General features: G+C 46.0%; 1 protein-coding gene across 1 annotated transcript in view; it reads right to left on the bottom strand.

Annotated features, from left to right (window-relative positions):
* Positions 1-21,405, bottom strand: part of LOC144610282 (netrin receptor UNC5D-like) — a 532,680-nt gene that overhangs the window by 37,178 nt on the left and 474,097 nt on the right. The window contains exons 11-12 of the mRNA XM_078428872.1: positions 19,500-19,584; positions 266-434 (exon numbers count right to left, since the gene is read on the bottom strand). Coding sequence (XP_078284998.1) covers positions 266-434; positions 19,500-19,584 — 254 coding nt within the window. The remainder of the gene's footprint in view (positions 1-265; positions 435-19,499; positions 19,585-21,405) is intronic.

The following is a 21,405-nucleotide window of genomic DNA, read 5'->3' as shown; positions in this document are numbered from 1 at the left end:
TATGTGTGTAGATGTATATACGTGTATATGTGTGTATATGTATATGTGTGTATATGTATATACGTGTATATGTGTGTATATGTATAAATGTGTATATGTATATATACACACACTGAACTTTGTTTTGCTCATTCATTATATTGTTTACAGTGCACTGTGTTTACATGTTCTGTTGTGCTGCTGCAAGCAAGAATATCATTGTTCTATCTGGGACGTACTTCAACACGGGCCGGTGCAAGGAATCTGCAATTGTCTCCAAACTCACCTCCCATTTTCCAGCCAGGACCTGCCTCTTGAGCTGAATGCTCCAGTGCTCCGGGCACACCATGGCACAGTGAGGGACTGTCAGAGCGACTGGCGTGGACAAGGATAAACCTGCCGGCCCACAGGTAACCTCAGGACTCAGTAGTATCTCACCTCCCTCTGGTTGCAGGCTGTAGAGCGAGAGAGAGAGAGAGAGAGAGAGAGAGAGAGAGAGAGAGAGAGGAGAGAGAGAGAGAGAGAGAGAGAGAGAGAGAGAGAGAGAGAGAGAGAGAGAGAGAGAGAGAGAGAGAGAGAGGAGAGAGAGAGAGAGAGAGAGAGAGAGGAGAGAGAGAGAGAGAGAGGGAGAGAGAGAGAGGAGAGAGAGAGGAGAGAGAGATGAGAGAGAGAGATGGAGAGAGAGAGAGGGAGGGGGAGGAGGGAGGGAGGGAGGAGAGAGAGAGAGGGAGAGAGAGGAGAGAGAGAGAGAGAGGAGAGAGAGAGAGAGAAGAGAGAGAGAGAGAGAGAGAGAGAGAGAGGAGAGAGAGAGAGAGAGGAGGGAGAGGGAGAGGAGAGGGAGAGGGAGGTAGGAGGAGGGAGGGAGGGAGAGAGAGAGGGAGAGAGAGAGAGAGAGAGAGAGGAGAGAGAGAGAGAGAGAGAGAGAGAGAGAGAGAGAGAGAGAGAGAGAGAGAGAGGAGAGAGAGGAGAGAGCATTAACTAATGCATTAATTTCTTAAAGTCAATAGACAATAAACAATAGGTGCAGGAGGAGGCCATTCACACTGCCACCCAGCTTTCTATCATCTGCAAAATTTGCTATGTTACTTTTAATCCCTTCATCTAAGTCATTAATGTATATTGTAAATAGCTGCGGTCCCAGCACCGAGCCTTGTGGTACCCCACTAGTCACTGCCTGCCATTCTGAAAGGGACCCATTTATCCCCACTCTTTGCTTTCTGTCTGTCAACCAATTTTCTATCCATGTCAGTACCCTACCCCAATACCATGCGCTCTAATTCTGCCCACTAATCTGTTATCTGGAAGAGCTGGGACAGTGCATACAAACAGTGTAGGTGTAATATTATGCCCAGCAGTGGAGAAGACTGCATACATTGGTGACCAAGGCCATCTCATCACCGGTACTGACCTCCCCACCATCGAAGGGATCTACAGGAGTCGCTGACTCAAGGAGGCAGCCAGCATCATCAGAGACCCACACCACCCTGGCCACGCTCTCATTTCATCAGCAACAAGGTACAGGAGCCTGAAAACTATATGTAATGGCTTCTTCCCTGCAGTACAACCTCTACACTACAGACTCCAAATAAGCTCTGAATCACATAATCTTGCCGACATTAGTTTTGTCGTTTTGCACTGTTATTGTTTGTTTTTGTGTGTGTTTGTGTTTGTGTGTGTGTGTATACACATGTATGTATGTGTGTGTATATATATATATATATATACACACACACACACACACACACACACATATATATATATATATATATATACACGCACATATATATAGACATAAAACATACAGCATTAGTGCCAAAGACAAAACGAATATAAACACACACACACTATATATATATATGTCTATATATATAGATTGCAAATAGATTGTTCTGCTTAACAAATTTCCAGACAGAAATGATTTTGTATTTCATTGAAACTGAAAGTTTTGATCTACTCTATTAAATTTATAAACAAGCCTGCAAACGAAGTGGATCATTTTACACATCTAAAACTTGGGTTTAATGTTCTTTATTCATATAGATGTGAATATCTATAAATATGTCTATCTATATATATATGTGTGTGTGTGTGTATACACATATATGTGTGTGTGTATATATATATATATATAAAAATCCATACTGAAATTTGTTTTTGTTTATTACATTGTTTAGAGACTATTATGTTACATATTGTGTTGTGCTGCTGCAAGTACAAAGTTCATTGTTTGGTCTGGAACATATGCCAATAGCATGCTCTTGCCTTGATTATATTGTATTATCAGTGTGCCAACCATCACATGCCTTTTCTAGTGTCATCAGCCTACCCTTTTAAAGGAGGCATTTGTAGATTGGGTTAAATGATGGGCAAAAGACAATTGAGTGAAAGGCGTATAACTCATCTCCTGGATAGGGGGCATCGCTGGCAGGGCCGGCATTTAGTGCACGTCCTCCACCGCCTTTGTTCAGCCACAACAATGAATGGCTGCAATCCAGACTGCTGCAGGAGGGGAGATGCTGGTTAAAGTGAGTGATGGTGAAGGATTGTGACTGCAATGAAGCCACAGGACACCAGCGTGGGCACTGTTAATGTGTGGGCACTGTTAATGTGTGGGCACTGTTAATGTGGTGGGCACTGTTAATGTGTGGGCACAGTTAATGTGTGGGCACAGTTAATGTGCATGTACTGTTAATGTATGGGCATTGTTGATGTGGTGGGCACTGTTAATGTGGGGGGCATTGTTAATGTAAGGGTACTGTTAATGTGGTGGGCATTGTGAATGTGTGTGTACTGTTAATGTGCATGTACTGTTAATGTGCATGTACTGTTAATGTGTGTGCACTGTTAATGTGCATGTACTGTTAATGTGTGTGCACTGTTAATGTGCATGTACTGTTAATGTGTGGGCACTGTTAATGTGCATGTACTGTTAATGTGTGGGCACTGTTAATGTGTGTGCACTGTTAATGTATGGGCACTGTGGATGTGGTGGGCACTGTTAATGTGGTGGGCATTGTTAATGTGTGTGTACTGTTAATGTGTGGGCACTGTGGATGTGGTGGGCACTGTTAATGTGGTGGGCACTGTTAATGTGTGTGTACTGTTAATGTGTGGGCACTGTGGATGTGGTGGGCACTGTTAATGTGGTGGGCATTGTTAATGTGGTGGGCACTGTTAATGTGTGTGTGCACTGTTAATGTGGTGGGCATTGTTAATGTGTGTGTACTGTTAATGTAAGGGTACTGTTAATGTGGTGGGCATTGTTAATGTGGTGGGCACAGTTAATGTGGTGGACTCTGGATATGGTGGGCACTGTTAATGTGTGTGTACTGTTAATGTAATTTAGTTTAGTTTAGTTTAGTTTAGAGATGCAGTGCGGAAACAGGCCCTTCAGCCCACCGAGTCCCAGCACACTTACACTATCCTACACACACTAGGGACAATTTACAATTATATCAAGCCAATTAACCTACAAACCTGCAAGTGGTGTGCACTGTGATTGTGGTGGGCATTGTTACTGTTAATGTAGTTTAAAGATACAGTGCGGAAACAGGCCCTTCAGCCCACTAAGTCCGTGCCGACCAGCGATCCCTGCACACTTACACTATCCTTCACACACTAGGGACAATTTACAATCATACCGCCAATTAACCTACAAACATGTACGTGGTGGGCACTGTTAATGTGTGGGCACTGTTAATGTAGTTTAGTTTAGTTTAGAGATACAGTGCGGAAACAGGCCCTTCGGCCCAACATGTCCATGCCGACCAGCGATCCCTGCACACTAACGCTATCCTACACACATTAGCGACAATTTACAATTATACCAAACCAATTAACCTACAAACCTGTACGTGGCGGGCACTGTTAATGTGTGGGCACTGTTAATGTGTGGGCACTGTTAATGTGTGGGCACTGTTAATGTGGTGGGCACTGTGAATGTGGGCACTGTGAACGTGGCAGACTGTTAATATCATCATATCATATCATATATATACAGCCGGAAACAGGCCTTTTCGGCCCTCCAAGTCCGTGCCGCCCAGTGATCCCCATACATTAACACTATCCTACACCCACTAGGGACAATTTTTACATTTACCCAGCCAATTAACCTACATACCTGTACGTCTTTGGAGTGTGGGAGGAAACCGAAGATCTCGGAGAAAACCCACGCAGGTCACGGGGAGAACGTACAAACTCCTTACAGTGCAGCACCCGTAGTCAGGATCGAACCTGAGTCTCCGGCGCTGCATTCGCTGTAAAGCAGCAACTCTACCGCTGCGCTACCGTGCCGCCCAATAGTGGGCACTGTGAATGTGGGCACTGTGAATGTGGTGGGCACTGTGAATGTGGTGGGCACTGTGAATGTGGTGGGCACTGTGAATGTGGTGGGCACTGTGAATGTGGTGGGCACTGTGAATGTGGTGGGCACTGTGAATGTAGTGGGCACTGTGAATGTGGGCACTGTGAATGTGGTGGGCACTGTGAATGTGGTGGGCACTGTGAATGTAGTGGGCACTGTGAATGTGGTGGGCACTGTGAATGTGGTGGGCACTGTGAATGTGGTGGGCACTGTGAATGTGGTGGGCACTGTGAATGTGGTGGGCACTGTGAATGTGTGGACACTCAATGTGGTGGACTGTTAATGTCCTGCATCTCTAAACTAAACATTAGAGTAAAACGCAATTAGAGAACAAAAGTCCAGAGGAGTGCAAGAGGTGGACGTGGGTACATTATTTTTGACTTTGCACTGATGTCTATTAATTTGCCTGTTTGGGTATTTTTTCTATATACTGAACTTTTTTTCTGGTTTATTTATGTGTTTTACAGAGTACTATGTTTACATATCTGTAGGAAGGAACTGCCGATGCTGGTTTAATCCGAAGATAGACACAAATGCTGGAGTGACTCAGTGGGACAGGCAGCATCTCTGGAGAGAAGGAATGGGTGGCGTTCTCGACGGGAAACGTTGCCTATTCCTTCTCTCCCGAGATGCTGCCTGACCTGCTGAGTTACTCCAGCATTTTGTGAATAAATCAAATTGTGTGTCTATCTTATGTTTACATATCTGTCGTGCTGCTACATTTAAGAATGTCATTGTTCTGTTTCGGGACATATGGACGATAAAACTCTCTTTCACCCTTGGCTCTTGACAGTAGCGTTCTGTCATTGAGGTGCGATTAGGATTGTGCAAAAAAGGATAGGATTAGAGCTTGTATTCCTGCCTTACACAGCCGCCAAACGATCCCTTCCAATCGTGGTACATATGATATCAGAAAATGCTGGAGCAACTCAGCGGGTCAGGCAGCATCTCTGGAGAGAAGGAATGGGTGACGTTTCGGGTCGAGACCCTTCTTCAGACTGAAGAAGGGTCTCGACCCGAAACGTCACCCATTCCTTCTCTCCCGAGATGCTGTCTGACCCCGCTGAGTTACTCCAGCATTTTGTGTCTACCTTCGATTTAAACCAGCATCTGCAGTATTTTCTTTCCTAAACTTCAGAATGATTGATTATTTGAGGTACCTCCGGGAACCCCATTAAGATGGTCCACGAAGCCTACCTATCTTTCATCTGTAGATTCATGGCTTCTTAAAAGTGCTTAGCTGTGAGATTTACTCAAGAAAGCTCGCGGGATTGGGTAGCAAGTGGTACCCGAAACGTCACCCATTCCTTCTCTCCAGAGATGCTGCCTGACCCGCTGAGTTACTCCAGCATTTTGTGTCTGCCAATCATTCTGAAGTTGATCGGCTGTGCTGTGAAGTACAGCAAACTACAGACAGATCAGTCCGAAGAAGGGTCTTGACCCGAAACGTCACCCATCCCTTCTCTCCTGAGATGCTGCCTGACCCGCTGAGTTACTCCAGCATTTTGTGATCCCTTCGATTTGCACCAGCATCTGCAGTTTTTTCCCACACGGTACGTGGGACTCCCTGAAGGAGTTGGAAAAGTTCACTTCGATGCGCGGGCACTAAGAGGTTACTAAAAATAAAAAGCTGCGGTTTAAAATCATTAGGTCGTCTGTGAGCTTGAAGGTTGTTGGAGCTCCGAGCCATTATCACCGCGGACATCAACTAAATACTCTGGCCCTTCTGCTGCGAAATGCATGGGCAGCTGGACCACAGCGGTGCGAGTCTAAACCAAATGGTCCCACGCTGTTGCTTTGTGGCGTGCTGCAGAAAACGACTGCGCGCCATGTCAAGGACGTTCGCGTGCTGCTGCCGGGGGGTGTCGGCTGTGGCTCTGTGGGTAGCACTCCCCTCGCTGAGCCGGAAGGTTCGTGAGTTCAATTCCCCTCCCCGGCAGACACCCGGCCTGAATAACGCTGCCTCAGGCATTGCGATGGTCAGGCTCGGCCGCAAACCCCTGACGACGTTTTACGTTCAATAAAGAGCGAGCTTGTCTGTTAATTTGCTGCTCTTTGACGGATGGCTGAGCACAGTGGAATGGCTGATAAATGGGTCGTGTTTGACTGTCACTGATGCTCCAGTCTTGAATCTCCGAAGCACCTTTCAAAATCGGAACATGGAAACAGAGAAAATAGGTGCAGGAGTAGGCCATTCGGCCCTTCGAGCCAGTACCGCCATTCAATGTGATCATGGCTGATCGTCCTAAATCAGTACCCCGTTCCTGCTTTCTCCCCTACATCCCTTGATTCCGTTAGCCCTAAGAGCTATATCCAACTCTCTCTTGAATACATCCAGTGAATTAGCCTCCACTGCTTTCTGGAGAACGTCGCAAGGATCAATGCGAAAATCGCCAATAGACAATAGACAGTAGACAATAGGTGCAGGAGGAGGCCATCCGGCCCTTCGAGCCAGCACCGCCATTCAATGTGATCATGGCTGATCATTCTCAATCAGTACCCCGTTCCTGCCTTCTCCCCATACCCCCTGACTCCACTATCCTTAAGAGCTCTATCTAGCTCTCTCTTGAATGCATTTAGAGAATTGGCCTCCACTGCCTTCTGAGGCAGAGAATTCCACAGATTCACAACTCTCTGACTGAAAATGTTTTTCCTCATCTCAGTTCTAAATGGCCTACCCCTTATTCTTAAACTGTGGCCCCTTGTTCTGGACTCCCCCAACATTGGGAACATGTTTCCTGCCTCTAACGTGTCCAACCCCATTGTCAAGGTCATTGCAGGTACTATCGCAACGTTTATGAAACATTTAGACGCATGCATGGATAGGACAAGTTTGGAGGAATATGGGCCAAACGCAGGCAGGTGGGTCTGGAGAGAGTCGTGCCACAGAAGGATGTGGAGATCAAGTCAATGGATATTTTTAAAGTGGAGATCGATAGATTGTTGATTAGTACACGTGTTAGGGGGTTATGGGGAGAAGGCAAAATGGGGTTAAGAGGGAGAGATAGATCAGCCATGATTGAATGGCGGAGTAGACTTGATGGGCCGAATGGCCTAATTCTGCCCGAACAACTTATGAACTTAATGTAGATGGGACATGTTGGTTGGTGTGAGCAAGTTGAGCCGAAGGGCCTGTCCACACACTGTTTGAGACTATTATTGCTGTAATGTAGGGAATAATCCAACCAATTTATACTCAGCAAGTTCCCCGAAACAACCATATGGTATTAACCATGTTATATATTTTTAGATGAAACAATGAACTGCAGATGCTGGATTATACCAAAGATAAACCCAAAGTGCTGGAGTAACTGGGTCCGGACCTGAAATGTCACCCATCGTATTTCTGCAGAGATTCTGCCTGACCCACTGGGTCACTCCAGCACTTTGTGGATATCTTTTTTTTCTTCTTTTTAAAAAATATATTTTTATTTTTGAAAAGCATATGTACAAATAGAAATAAAAGACAAATTTGTTACAAAGTTCTTACATAGCTTCAATTAAAAAAATTTTAAAGAGAAAAAATAAAAAATAAAGAAGAAAGAAAAAAAAAAAAACTATAAACTATTGGGAAGAGAGAATAATTTTTTTAAAAAAAAGGTATAACTATAAAAATTAAAGGGGGTAGATCCGGGAGACAATAACCACAGTTGTACATCCAACCCTAAACTCAAGTTTCAACTTTTAATTTAAATTTTTTATTTTAGTCCTGTGCCAAACCCATTTACTTTTCTAAAAATTCAATAAATGGAGACCATATTTTAAAAAATAACTCAGGTTTGTCAATTAAGGCAAATCTTATTTTGTTTAAAAATGCAGGGTCTCTGTCATTTCCGTAGTCCACATTTTAATTGCGGGGGTTATTGGTTTTTTCCAAAATTTAAGTATTAATTTTTTCGCAGTTATTAAACTGTAATCAAGAAAATGTACCTGACTTGTTGTAAAGTTTGTAGTATGTTCTGATAATCCTAATATAATTAATTTTGGATCCATATCCAATTGCTTGTTGATAACTTTAGAAACTATTTAAAAAATCTCCAACCAGAAATTTTGCATTTTTATGCAAGTTACGAAAATATGAGTTAAATTAGCTTCTTGAAATTGACATTTATCACAAATAGGAGAGATACTAGGAAAAATCCTATTTAACTTTGTGGATATCTTATATGCCTTAGCGATGTCTTCTTAAGCATTCCAACAGAGGCAATGGTCAAGTCAAGTCAAGTCAATTTTATTTGTATAGCACATTTAAAAACAACCCACGTTGACCAAAGTGCTGCACATCTGATTAGGGAAAAAAAAAGAAAGTTACAGTGGCAGGTGTTAGCAATCGAACCACCGCTAAGATGTCTGAAAAGATACATCGTCTATAATAATCATTGATTTTGCCTCTCGGTTTTCAATAAACCAACACACCAGATGAAAGCCAATTGTCAAACAAATAGGAATTCATTGCACTAACCATGTTGAGAGGACTCAGCTGTACGATAAATTTCTATCTTTTTCTTTTTTACTTTCTCAGTTGATAAGTTAGAATCATTAAAACATTCAAACAGAGAGTGTGCGGAAACTAGGAAACAAGATGTACAGCGCAAAGAAATTGTTGGAAAAACGCTGAACCACTTGCTATCCAATCCCTCGAGCTTTCTTGAGTAAATCTCACAGCTAAGCACTTTTAAGAAGCCAGGAATCTACAGATGAAAGATAGGTAGGCTTCGTGGACCATCTTAATGGGGTTCCCGGAGGTACCTCAAATGATCAATCATTCTGAAGTTTAGGGAAAAAAAACACTGCAGATGCTGGTTTAATCGAAGGTAGACACAAAATGCTGGAGTAACTCAACGGGTCAGGCAGCATCTCTGGAGAGAAGGAATGGGTGACGTTTCGGGTCGACAAGAAGGGTCTCGACCCGAAACGTCACCCATTCCTTCTCTCCAGAGATGCTGCCTGACCCGCTGAGTTACTCCAGCATTTTGTGTCTGCCAATCATTCTGAAGTTGATCAGTCGTGCTGTGAAGTACAGCAAACTACAGACAGATCAGTCCGAAGAAGGGTCTCGACCCGAAACATCACCCATTCCTTCTCTCCAGAGATGCTGCCTGTCCCACTGAGTTACTCCAGCATTTTGTTGTCAGGCTTATGGATAGTCTACTTGTAATTTCTGTGAAGGTTTGTTTAGTGGTACAAATATCCCGTAAAGCATAAACACCTAAGACTCAATTGTGCTGATTAAAAATTACCAAAAATTTGCATCAACACTACTCTTTCACTCAGGCATTTTGCTCTAATTGACCTGTGTCAGTACGTGTGTAATGCACTGAAGGAGCATTGCTGTGTATTTTTTTTTGAACTTTCAAAAAGGCATTGATTGAATTCTCCCGGGACATATAACGAAGCACTTATTCCTGATGATGTCTCAAATTCAAGGGTTTGGCCTTGAACTCGACCATCTGCCTACAAAGCTGAACACATCATGCCATGCTCAATGCCCGGGAGATACCATCGTTCACAGCAAGGTAGTGGGATGGATGTTCTTGCAAATGCAAATAGGACGAGTCCGCTCTGAATCAGAGGTGGAAAACACGTCCTCTTGTGGTCGGCTAACTTCCCGAGAGCAGCGATACAAACGAGGCCTGGCAGAGGAACCTTCTATCTTTGGAAGCCAGCATTGCCTTGGGACAGTGAAGCATTTGATTTAGTTTTTTTTAGAGATACAGCGCAGAAACAGGCCCTTCGGCCCAGCGGGTCCGCGCCGCCAAGCGATCCCCGCACACTAACACTATCCTACACCCACCAGGGACAATTTTTTACATTTGCTCAGCCAATTAACCTACATACCTGTACGTCTTTGGAGTGTGTGAGGAAACCGAAGATCTCGGAGAAAACCCACGCAGGTCACGGGGAGAACGTACAAACTCCGTACAGACGGCGCCCGTAGTCAGAATCGAACCTGAGTCTCCGGCGCTGCATTCGCTGTAAGGCAGCAACTCTACCGCTGTGCCACCGTGCCGCCCGGTGAAGCCACCGCCATCTGATTCAGAAGCCATCCGTACCTTTGCTTTTGGCTTTGTGTGGCAACCGCTTTGCAAAGACGTTCCGACCAATTCAGCTTATTTCATTACTTTTCAACTGCTTGCAATGGGGAACTTTAGACCTGAGAGACACAGTGCGGGAACAGGCCCCTTGGGCCCACCAAGCCTGCACCGACCAGCGATCACCCTGTGCACGAGCCCTATCATACACACCCGGGGCAATGAACAATTTTACAGAAGCCAATTAGCCTCCAAACCTGTACATCTTTGGAGCGTGGGAGGAAACCGGAGCACCCGGACAAAACCCACACGGCTGCAGGGAGAACGTACAAACTCCGTACAGACAGCACCCGCAGTCAGGATCGAACCTGGATCTCTGGCGCGGCAAGGCAGCAATACTACTGCCGCGCCAACGTGTCACAGAATCATGGAGACTCTGTGGCCACACCACCATTCCTTCTCTCCCGAGATGCTGCCTGACCTGCTGAGTTACTCCAGTATTTTGTGAATAAATCGATTTGTACCAGCATCTGCAGTTATTTTCTTATACACCTGAGGTCAGTATGGATTTCCCCACTCCCAAGTATATGTGAGAGTCATAGAGTCCATTTAGTTTTGTTTTAGTTTGGTTTAGATATACAGCATGCAAACGGGCCCTTCGGCCCATCGACTCCACGCCGACCGCCAATCACCGGTTCACACTAGTTTTATGTCATCCCATTTTCTCATCCACACCTTAGGGGCGATTTCCAGAAGGCCAATTAATCTACAATCGCTCACGTCTTTGGGATGTGGTAGGAAGCTGCAGCACCCTGGAATATACACTGGAATTTAGAGGGATGAGAGGAGATCTTATCGAAACGTATAAGATTATTAAGGGGTTGGACACGTTAGAGGCAGGAAAGATGTTCCCGATGTTGGGGGAGTCCAGAACAAGGGGTCACAGTTTAAGGATAAGGGGGAAGTCTTTTAGGACCGAGATGAGAAAGTTTTTTTTCACACAGAGAGTGGTGAATCTGTGGAATTCTCTGCCACAGAAGGTAGTTGAGGCCAGTTCATTGGCTATATTTAAGAGGGAGTTAGATGTGGCCCTTGTGGCTAAAGGGATCAGGGGGTATGGAGAGAAGGCAGGTACGGGATACTGAGTTGGATGATCAGCCATGATCATATTGAATGGCGGTGCGTACAGGCTCGAAGGGCCGAATGGCCGACTCCTGCACCTATTTTCTATGTTTCTATCCTTCCTGCCTTCCACTGTTTTGTCTCCGTTTCACCTGTCGCCTTTGCCACTACCTCCACCAATCTGCACACCACCTCTCTTCACCCGTATCCACCTATCACTTGCCATGATTGCCCCACTCCTCCCCTATCGCTAACAGATTTCTCCCCCAACTCCGTCAAGTCCGAGGAAGGGTCCCAGCCCAAAACATCACGGCCATTTCTCTCCACAGAGAGACAGCTCATAAAACCATAAGCTCATAAGTGATTGGAGCAGAATTAGGCCATTCGGCCCATCAAGTCTACTCTGCCACTCAACCATGGCTGATCTATCTCTCCCTCCTAACCCTGTTCTCCTGCCTTCTCCCCATTACCCCTGACACCCGTGAAGTTTACGATCACAATGGGATCAGTCGGCGACCTACTCTTGCTCCCAATTTGTAAGTTGGATTTTAAGGAAGGTCATTCCACCAGGTGGCGCCATCAGCGATGGGCAGCCTTGCCAATGGCCTGTCTGTCTTTTTTGTCTTTTTTTGTTATTTTTAGTGTGTTTTAAAAGTATGTGTAAATGTTCTCTGGTTTGTTTTATGTGGGGGGTGGGGGAAAGGGGTCGGGGGAAACTTTTTTTCAATCTCTTACCTTGCCGGAGATGTGATTGTTTTCCGGATCGTATCTCCGGTCGCTCTGCGGCCTAACATCGTGGAGCTGGCGGCCTTGCTCGAGACTAACTGAGTCCCACCGCGGGGACGTGGACATACCATCGGAGCCTGCCATCCCTTGCCTGGGATCGATGCTCCAACCGCGACCTGCGGATTTCACCATCGAGGAGCTCGCAGTCTCGGGTAGAGACTGATGTCGGGAAGCTCCAAAGCCGCAGGAGGTTCGACCAGCCCCGACCCAGGGTCCAATCGCCAGACGCGGGGGAACTAAGATCCCCCCAATGTGGGAGCCTGATCGCCCCGATGTGGAGGGTTTGACCGCTGATTGCGGGAGCTAAGATCGTCCTGTCAACGGAAGGTTCGAGCCCCCTGACCACGGAACAAAGACGGGATGAAGATGGAACTTTGTTTGCCTTCCATCACAGTGAGGAAAGTGGGGGAGTCGCACATGGGAGTGGATGTTCATGTTATAAATGTTATTTGGGTGTCTTGTTGCTATTTATTGTATACCATGGAATTTAGAAGGATGAGAGGGGATCTTATTGAAACATATAATATTATTAAGGGGTTGGACACGCTTGAGGCAGGAAACATGTTCCCAATGTTGGGGGTGTCCAGAACCAGGGGCCACAGTTTAAGATTTAGGACTGAGATGAGGAAAAACTTTTTCACTCAGAGAGTTGTAAATCTGTGGAATTCTCTGCCTCAGAAGGCAGTGGAGGCCAATTCTCTGGATGCTTTCAAGAGAGAGTTAGATAGAGCTCTTAATGATAGCGGAGTCAGGGGGTATGGGGAGAAGGCAGGAACGGGGTAGTGATTGTGGATGATCAGCCATGATCACATTGAATGGCGGTGCTGGCTCGAAGGGCCGAATGACCTACTCCTGCACCTGTTGTCTATTGTTATGACTGTATGGCAAATCAAATTCCTCGTTTGTTGCAAAACATACCTGGCTGATAAAGTACGATTATGATTATGATTATGATTTGGCTCCAGAGAGGAATGAAACCAGTGTGGAATCATTACCAAGAACCAGGACCCTGTTTGGATCTCATCTCTCTGCCCCCTCTCATCAAACTCGGATGAGAAAACCTGGTTAGACAGCGGCAGCCTTCAAAAGGGAAGAAGCTTTCTTTTAACTTGGGCAGATCTTACTGATGGTGGAAAAGGCTTCAATCTGATACAACTTAATGATCTCTCACTTATCTTGTCAACTACCTACAGAGATCTGAGACGGCCTGGGCAATTGAAGAGCTAAAATCTCTCTGCAGCTTTGACTGCAGATCTTTGCTCCACCACTGAATCCTCTTCCCCAATTCTTTACAGCTCGGACTTTCTCTCTGTGGATTATAAGAAAATAACTGCAGATGCTGGTACAAATGGATTTATTCACAAAATGCTGGAGTAACTCAGCAGGTCAGGCAGCATCTCGGGAGAGAAGGAATGGGTGACGTTTCGGGTCGAGACCCTTCTTCAGACTCTCTGTGGATTACTTCAATGGCAATTGGCAGGCTTTAAACTATTGTTGTGCTGGGCCTGTCAGTGTGCTGGGATCAGACTTGTTTGATATTTTGTGAACATTAATTTTTTTATTTTTTATAGAGACACATCGACATCGGTTCGAAGGTCAAAATCATCAACGTCATATCGTGCTTGCAGATATTCCGTCTCTCATAAAGAGGCAGGAAATCTGAAATTGAAACACAGAGTGCTGGAATGGCTCAGCAGGTCAGGCAGCATGTCTGGAGAGAGAGGCAGAGTCAACATATGAGGTCGAAGACTTCATCAGAATTGGGAAAACTATTTTTTTAAACAGAAGGGCGGCACGGTGGCGCAGCGGCAGAGTTGCTGCCTTACAGCGGCAGGGACCTGGGTTCGATCCTGACCACGGGTGCTGTCTGTACGGAGTTTGCACGTTCTCCCCCGCGACCTGCGTGGGTTTTCTCCGGGTGCTCCAGGTTCCTCCCATGGGTTTGTATGTTAATTGGCTTGGCACAAATTGCCCCCTAGCGTGTGTAGGATAGTGTAAGTGTGCAGGGATCGCTGGTCGGCACAGACTCGGTGGGCTGAAGGGCCTGTTTCCGCGTTGTATCTCTAAACTAAACTACACTAAACTAAAGAAGCGTTTATGTCATCGTCAGAGAGAGGGAAGAGCAGAAAATCTTCAAGGTGCAATGTTTTGTTTTTCATTTAGGCAGCAAAGTGGCACAGCTGGTAGAGCTGCAGCCTCACAGCACCAGAGACCAGGTTTCATCCTGATTTCAAGTGCTGTCTGTGTGGAGTTTGCACGCACTCCCTGTGATTGCATGGGTTTGCTCTGGCTGCTCCGGTCTCCTCCCACATCCATAAGATATACAGGTTTATAGGCAAATTGGCCCTGTAATTGGCCATGTTTTAATGCATAATGCTTTCAAGAGAGTTAGATAGAGCTCTTAATGATAGCGGAGTCAGGGGGTATGGGGAGAGGGCAGGAACGGATTGTGGATGATCAGCCATGATCACATTGAATGGCAGTGCTGGCTCGAAGTGTCGAAGGGTCTCCTCCTGCCCCTATTGCCTATTGTGTAGATGTGACATTGGGTAACATGGAACTAGTGCGAACGGGTGATTGACAATAGACAATAGACAATAGACAATAGGTGCAGGAGTAGGCCATTCGGCCCTTTGAGCCAGCACCGCCATTCAATGTGATCATGGCTGATCATTCTCAATCAGTACGCCGTTCCTGCCTTCTCCCCATACCCCCTGACTCTGCTATCCTTAAGAGCTCTATCTAGCTCTCTCTTGAATGTATTCAGAGAATTGGCCTCCACTGCCTTCTGAGGCAGAGAATTCTACAGATTCACAACTCTCTGACTGAAAAAGCTTTTCCTCATCTCAGTTCTAAATGGCCTACCCCTTATTCTTAAACTGTGGCCCCTTGTTCTGGACTCCCCCAACATTGGGAACATGTTTCCTGCCTCTAACGTGTCCAACCCCTTAATAATCTTGTACGTTTCGATAAGATCTCCTCTCATCCTTCTAAATCCCATTGATGGTCGGCATGGACTCGATGTATGGTACATGCATAGTACAGAGATAAAGTGAGGAAACAGGCTCGTCGGCCCACCACGTCCGCACCGACCAGCGATCCCAGCACACTAACCCTAACCCTAACCCTACACAGCTTACAATTTTATCAAACACAATTAGCCTGCAAACTGCACGTCTTTGGAGTGTGGGAGGAAACCGGAGCTCCTGGGGAAAGCCCACCCCAGTCACGGGAAGAACGTATAAACTCTGTACAGACAAGGACCCGCAGTCCTGATCGAACCCGGGTCTCTGGTGCTGTAAGGCAGCAACTCTACCGCTGCGCCACCGTGCCGCCCACAGCAGTGGCCCGAAGAGCCTTTCTCCATGCTATGTGTCAACACTAAACCACAGATGCATAATATCCTTTCCCAGTATTGGTGAAAGCTCTCCGACCGAGCGAAATGTTAACCGTGTTTCCCTCTCCACTGGCCTGTTTGCACCACTTCCACCTTTCATTTCAGGCTAGCGGCATCTGCGGCTTTTGATCTTCGGTCACTGGTGAATTCACTGCCTCTTCTGTAATTGCGCGAGATAAATAAAATCGCGAAGGCAAATCTCTGCGGCCTTCTCCGCCGACACTCAAATTCGACATTCTCCACCAAGGTGGCTAAACGCATCAAGCGTTTCAGACTCCAGTACATTGAATCGAAATTCTCTGTCACTTGTACATGTTTAATGCATTTGGCATAATCTTGTCTTGTCATGCATGTACTTCCTCTCCTCTTATTAAGTAGAACCTTGTACCAGGAGTCTAATTCTGTCTTAATCAGACTGAAGTCTGCATTTAAATTCACTGCCAAAGGTTTATCAAGACTGGGAACACAGATAATGTCACCACGAGTTGAAATTTGTTCTTGTTACAGTGCCAAGGTTAGTGCAATTTGTAACTTTAATGCCTGTCTTGATGGAGGTGAAAGAATCTGAGATCAAGGATGCAAGTTTGTCAAGTCGCATTCAGAATATTGCAGGTTTGGGAAGCCAAACTATTTTCTTTTAACGTTGATGTACAACGGCTGTAAATAGCTAGGGGAAACCGAAGATAGACACAAAATGCTGGAGTAACTCAACGGGACAGACAGCATCTCTGGTGAGAAGGGATGGGTGACGTTTCGGGTCGAGTCCCTTCTTCAGATTGTGTCTATCTTCGTTTCAAACCAGCGTCTGCAGTTCCTTAATGCACAATAGTTTGGGGTAGCATTGTCACAGCTACATCCTGCACTGGGAAACAATGAGATGCAGAGTTACAAACCTTCTGACTTAAACAGGGAATGATTAGACTTTAGGCACAAACCAAATCAAATGCAGGCTCGGCGATCGTTTCGCTCAACATCTTCGCTCAGTCCGCTTTAACCAACCTGATCTCCCGGTGGCTGAGCACTTTATCTCCCCCTCCCACTCCCAGTCTGACCTTTCTGTCATGGGCCTCCTCCAGTGCCATAGTGAGGCCCACCGGAAATTGGAGGAACAGCACCTCATATTTCGCTTGGGCAGCTTACAGCCCAGCGGTATGAACATTGACTTCTCCAACTTTAGATAGTTCCTCTGTCCCTCTCTTCCCCTCCCCCTTCCCAGTTCTCCCACTGTCTTCCTGTCTCCACCTATATCCTTCCTTTGTCCCACCCCCCTGACATCAGTCTGAAGAAGGGTCTCGACCCGAAACGTCTCTCCTGAGATGCTGCCTGACCTGCTGAGTTACTCCAGCATTTTGTGAAATGGATACCTTCGATTTGTACCAGCATCTGCAGTTATTTTGTTGCACTTCTTAGACTTTAGGCACTCGACATACAGAGTGCAAACAGGCCCCTTGGCCCACCGAGTCGGCGCCGAACAGCCATCACCCTGTACACTAGCACTATCCTACACACCAGGGACAAGTTACAATCTTTGCAGAAGTCAATCAACCTACAAACCTGCACGTCCGTTGTGGAGTGTGAGAGGAAACCTGAGATCCCTGAGAAATCCCAAGGTAACAGGGAAAAAAAACCTGCTCTGCACATCTGTATTAAACTACCGAATAGTGGGCTGGTACTCGCTGGAGTTTAGAAGGATGAGGGGGGAACCTCATTGAAACTTACCGAACAGTGAAAGGCCTGGACAGAGTGAATGTGGATCTGGTCCCGCCCCCCCTGACAGCCGTCTGAATAAGGGTCTCGACCCGAAAACGTCACCCATTCCTTCTCTCCCGAGATGCTGCCTGACCCGCTGAGTTACTCCAGCATTTTGTGAATGAATACCTTCGATTTGGAGAGGATGTTTCCACTGGTGAGAGAGCCTGGAACCAGAGGGCACAGCCTCAGAATAAAAGGACGTACCTTTAGAAAGCAGACGAGGGGGAATTTCTCCAGTCAGAGGATGGTGAATATATGGAAATTCATTGCCACAGAAGGCAGGGGAGGCTGTCATTGGGTATTTTTAAGGGAGAGATAGATAGATTCTTGATTAGTAATGGTGTCGGGGGTTATGGGGAGAAGGCAGGAGAATGGGGTTGAGAGGGAAAGATAGATCGGCCATGATTGAATGGTGGAGTAGACTCGATGGGCCGAATGGCCTACTTCTGAAGTTATAACGTATCCCCCCCTCTCCTTATAATTATGATATATGAACGCACTCAAACCTCTCTGCATTGCAGCAAAACCAAAATATACCATAACATTCATGACCAATATTTATCTTTCAATAATAATCTGTAAAATAAACAACGTCCTCACTCATGACATGAACGTTGATTTCTCTAATTTCAAGCTATGCCTGCATTTCCTCTCCCCCCTCCCCCACCATAGTAGTCCTACCAGTTCCACTGTTCACATCCTTGCATCCCACTTGTTATCATACCTTCCCCAGCCAACAATGGATCATTATGGCCTTTACACCCTTCCTGAGGAGATCTGTTGCCACACGTGATTCATTCTGGCCTTTTCTCGCCACCAGTTTATTTCTCTCTTTCCCCCCCCCCCCTCCCCTCCCAACCCAAAACGTCACTCATCTTTTTTCTCCTGAGATGCTGCCCGGGCCGCTGAGTTACTCCAGCACTTTGTGTCTGTCTTCGGTTTAAACCAGCATCTGCGGTTCTTTCCTACACACGCAGATACTTATTTGTTTCTTGGACATTGTCCTGTGCAAATTGTTCTTCACGTTTCAGTAGTTGTCTTTCAGAGGTACTCTACTACACGTGAAGCCCAACAGTGTGATGAAACACCCTGGACAAATGCAAGTCCTTCTTTTGTACTACACCGGCGGCACGGTGGCGCAGCGGTAGAGTTGCTGCCTTAAAGCGAATGCAGCGCCGGAGACCCGGGTTCGATCCCGACTACGGGCGCTGTCTGTACGGAGTTTGTACATTCTCCCCGTGACCTGCGTGGGTTTTCTCCGAGATCTTCGGTTTCCTCCCACACTCCAAAGACGTGCAGGTACGTAGGTTAATTGGCTCGGTAAATGTAAAAATTGTCCCTAGTGCGAGTAGGATGGTGTTAATGTGCGGGGATCGCTGGTCGGCGCGGACCCGGATGGCCGAAAGGGCCTGTTTCCACGCTGTATCTCTAAACTAAACCAAACTAAAATAACTGGGGCAAGCATGTAATTCTCCCTAATTATACACTGCTTGAACCCAACGCTCACTAATATTTTGTTAAGAAACAAACGAATAACCGCGAGAGAGCCTCCCAATCTACACATAATTAGAAGAGCATCCACATGGTATCATGAGGAACAATAACGAGCTGATGGGAAGCTAATTATTCATAATAAACACCCTTAATAGTTTTGATATTTCAGTTGGAACTTTCAACAGCACACTGCTAATGAACTGAAGCACAAGAATATTTAATGAATATGTTTAATGTTTTTTTACAACCACGCAATTAAATTCCAAAGCCTTAATTATTTATTGTCAAAATGTTCTCGGAAAACAACTTAAGATTTATACGATTCTTCATGCAGCACTGACAAAGCATTGCCCACGCATGCAGGTTGATTGTGTTTTGTTTTGATGTGCAAAGTGTGTACAAAATACATTAATAATCCCAATTCTCATCTTTAGGCAGCTGATTAAAGTTTTTCTCCCATCCCCAGATCGACACAAGGCTCAAAAGCATGCAAAACTCTCTCCCCTTTTCCCCAATAAACGCTTGACTGCGGACTGAAAAACGCCCAGACATTTGAATATATTTTTTTGCTTACCTAGTTTCGCCTTGATTGACTGCAATGAACATTTCCCATGAATTTCCCTCCGGAATTGATCCCAGAGGGACCATTAAACGGATTCCTTTTACACAAAGAAAGAAAAGAAATCGCGGTTAGTTTCACGAAAGTTCAGAGATGGATTCGGAACTTTTACCAACTATAACTTTCACAGCAAACTTCAGTGGGAGAATGGAGCAATGTATTCACATGGGTCTTTATAATATAGAGTCATAGAGTGATGCAGTGTGGAAACAGGCCCATCGGCCCAACTTGCCCACGCCAGCCAACAACGTCCCAGCTACACTAGTCCCACCTGCCCTCTGATGGTCAATATCCCTCCAAACTTGCCCTATCCAGCTACCTGTCTCAATGTTTCTTAAACGATGGGATAGACCCTGCCTCAACAGTTTAGAAGGTTGAGGGGGGACCACATTGAAAGCTACAGAATAGAGAAAGGCTTGGATAGTCATAGAGTGATATAGTGTAGAAACAGGCCCTTCGGCCCAACTTGCCCACACCAGCAAACAATGTCCCAGCTATACTAGTCCTGCCTTTGGTCCATATCCCCCCAAACCTGTCCTATCCATGCACCTGTAGGAAGAAGATGCAGATGCTGGGTAAATGTGTAAAAAAAATTGTCCCTAGTGTGTATAGGGTAGTGTTAATGTGCGGGGATCGCTGTGCGGCACGGACTAGGTGGGCCGAAGGGCCTGTTTCCGCGCTGTATCTCTAAATCTAAATCTAAAACTGAAGATGGACACAAAATGCTGGAGTAACTCAGCGGGACGGGTAGCATCTCCGCAGAGAAGGAACGGGTCGAGACTCTTCATGGCACTGAGAGTCAGAGGAGGGGAGATACAGAGATAAGTAAGTATAAGGTGTGAGAACGAAACATCAAAGGGGGGGGTGGTGGTGGAGATCAAGGAAAATGCAGAATAGATCATCGTTAACGAGGAGAACCATTATGTCCTCAAATGCAATTATGGAAAGAGCAACAAATGTTGGCTTTGGTAATGAAGCCCCCATTTTGTAAGTAATTAAATAATAAAATATTTGGCGAGGTTTAAATACTTCTAGACCAACTGGACCCATTGGGCCCAAAGCTCTCCTGCATTGATGCAACACCCTGATGACCCCCCCTCCCCTCAACCCCCCCTCCCCTCTCCTATCTCCCTTCTCCCCCCTCCCCCCCCCTCCCCTTCACCTCCCCTCCTTTTAAACTTAAAAATGGGAATAACTTTACAAATATAACACCGATTTCAATAAAACTACTTGCATTATCTCTAAAGTGACAATGGTGAGTAAGGTAGGCCTAAATTTGTCATGCTATCGCGCACCGTTTTGGCTGAAGTTCAGTCACAAACAAGATAACAAACGAGAGTTTTAGTATATAGATTTCGGGGTGCATTTGAGCCAGAGACCATACAGATATAAAGCACGTGCAGGCCATTCTGCCCATTGACTCTGAACTATTTATCACCCAGCAATTTACATAGAACACAGATCAGTGCAGTACAGGAATCTGGCCCTTCGGCCCACAATGTTTGTGCTGAACACAATGCCAAGTGAAACCGATCTCATCTGCCTGCGCACGATCCATATCCTTCTATTCCAGGCACCTTCACGAGCCGATACAAAAGCCCCTGAAACACCACTGTCGTTCGTATCTGCCTCCACCTCCAGCCCCGGCAAGTGCATTCCAGGTCCCCACCACCCTCCGTGTTAAAAAAACCTTGCACAGCACATCTCCATTAAACTTCCTCCCTCTCAGGGGCTTAAGCTCAGGGGTGACCGCGCTTTTGCGGTTGCAGCTCCTAGACTGTTGAACAGCATCCCTCTCCCCATCAGAACTGCCCCCTCCATCGACTCCTTTAAGTCCGGGCTCAAAACCTATTTCTACTCC

Source organism: Rhinoraja longicauda, chromosome 36, assembly GCF_053455715.1.
Source record: "Rhinoraja longicauda isolate Sanriku21f chromosome 36, sRhiLon1.1, whole genome shotgun sequence".
NCBI classification, from domain to species: domain Eukaryota; kingdom Metazoa; phylum Chordata; class Chondrichthyes; order Rajiformes; family Arhynchobatidae; genus Rhinoraja; species Rhinoraja longicauda.
This window is presented reverse-complemented; position numbering and strand designations above follow the sequence as displayed.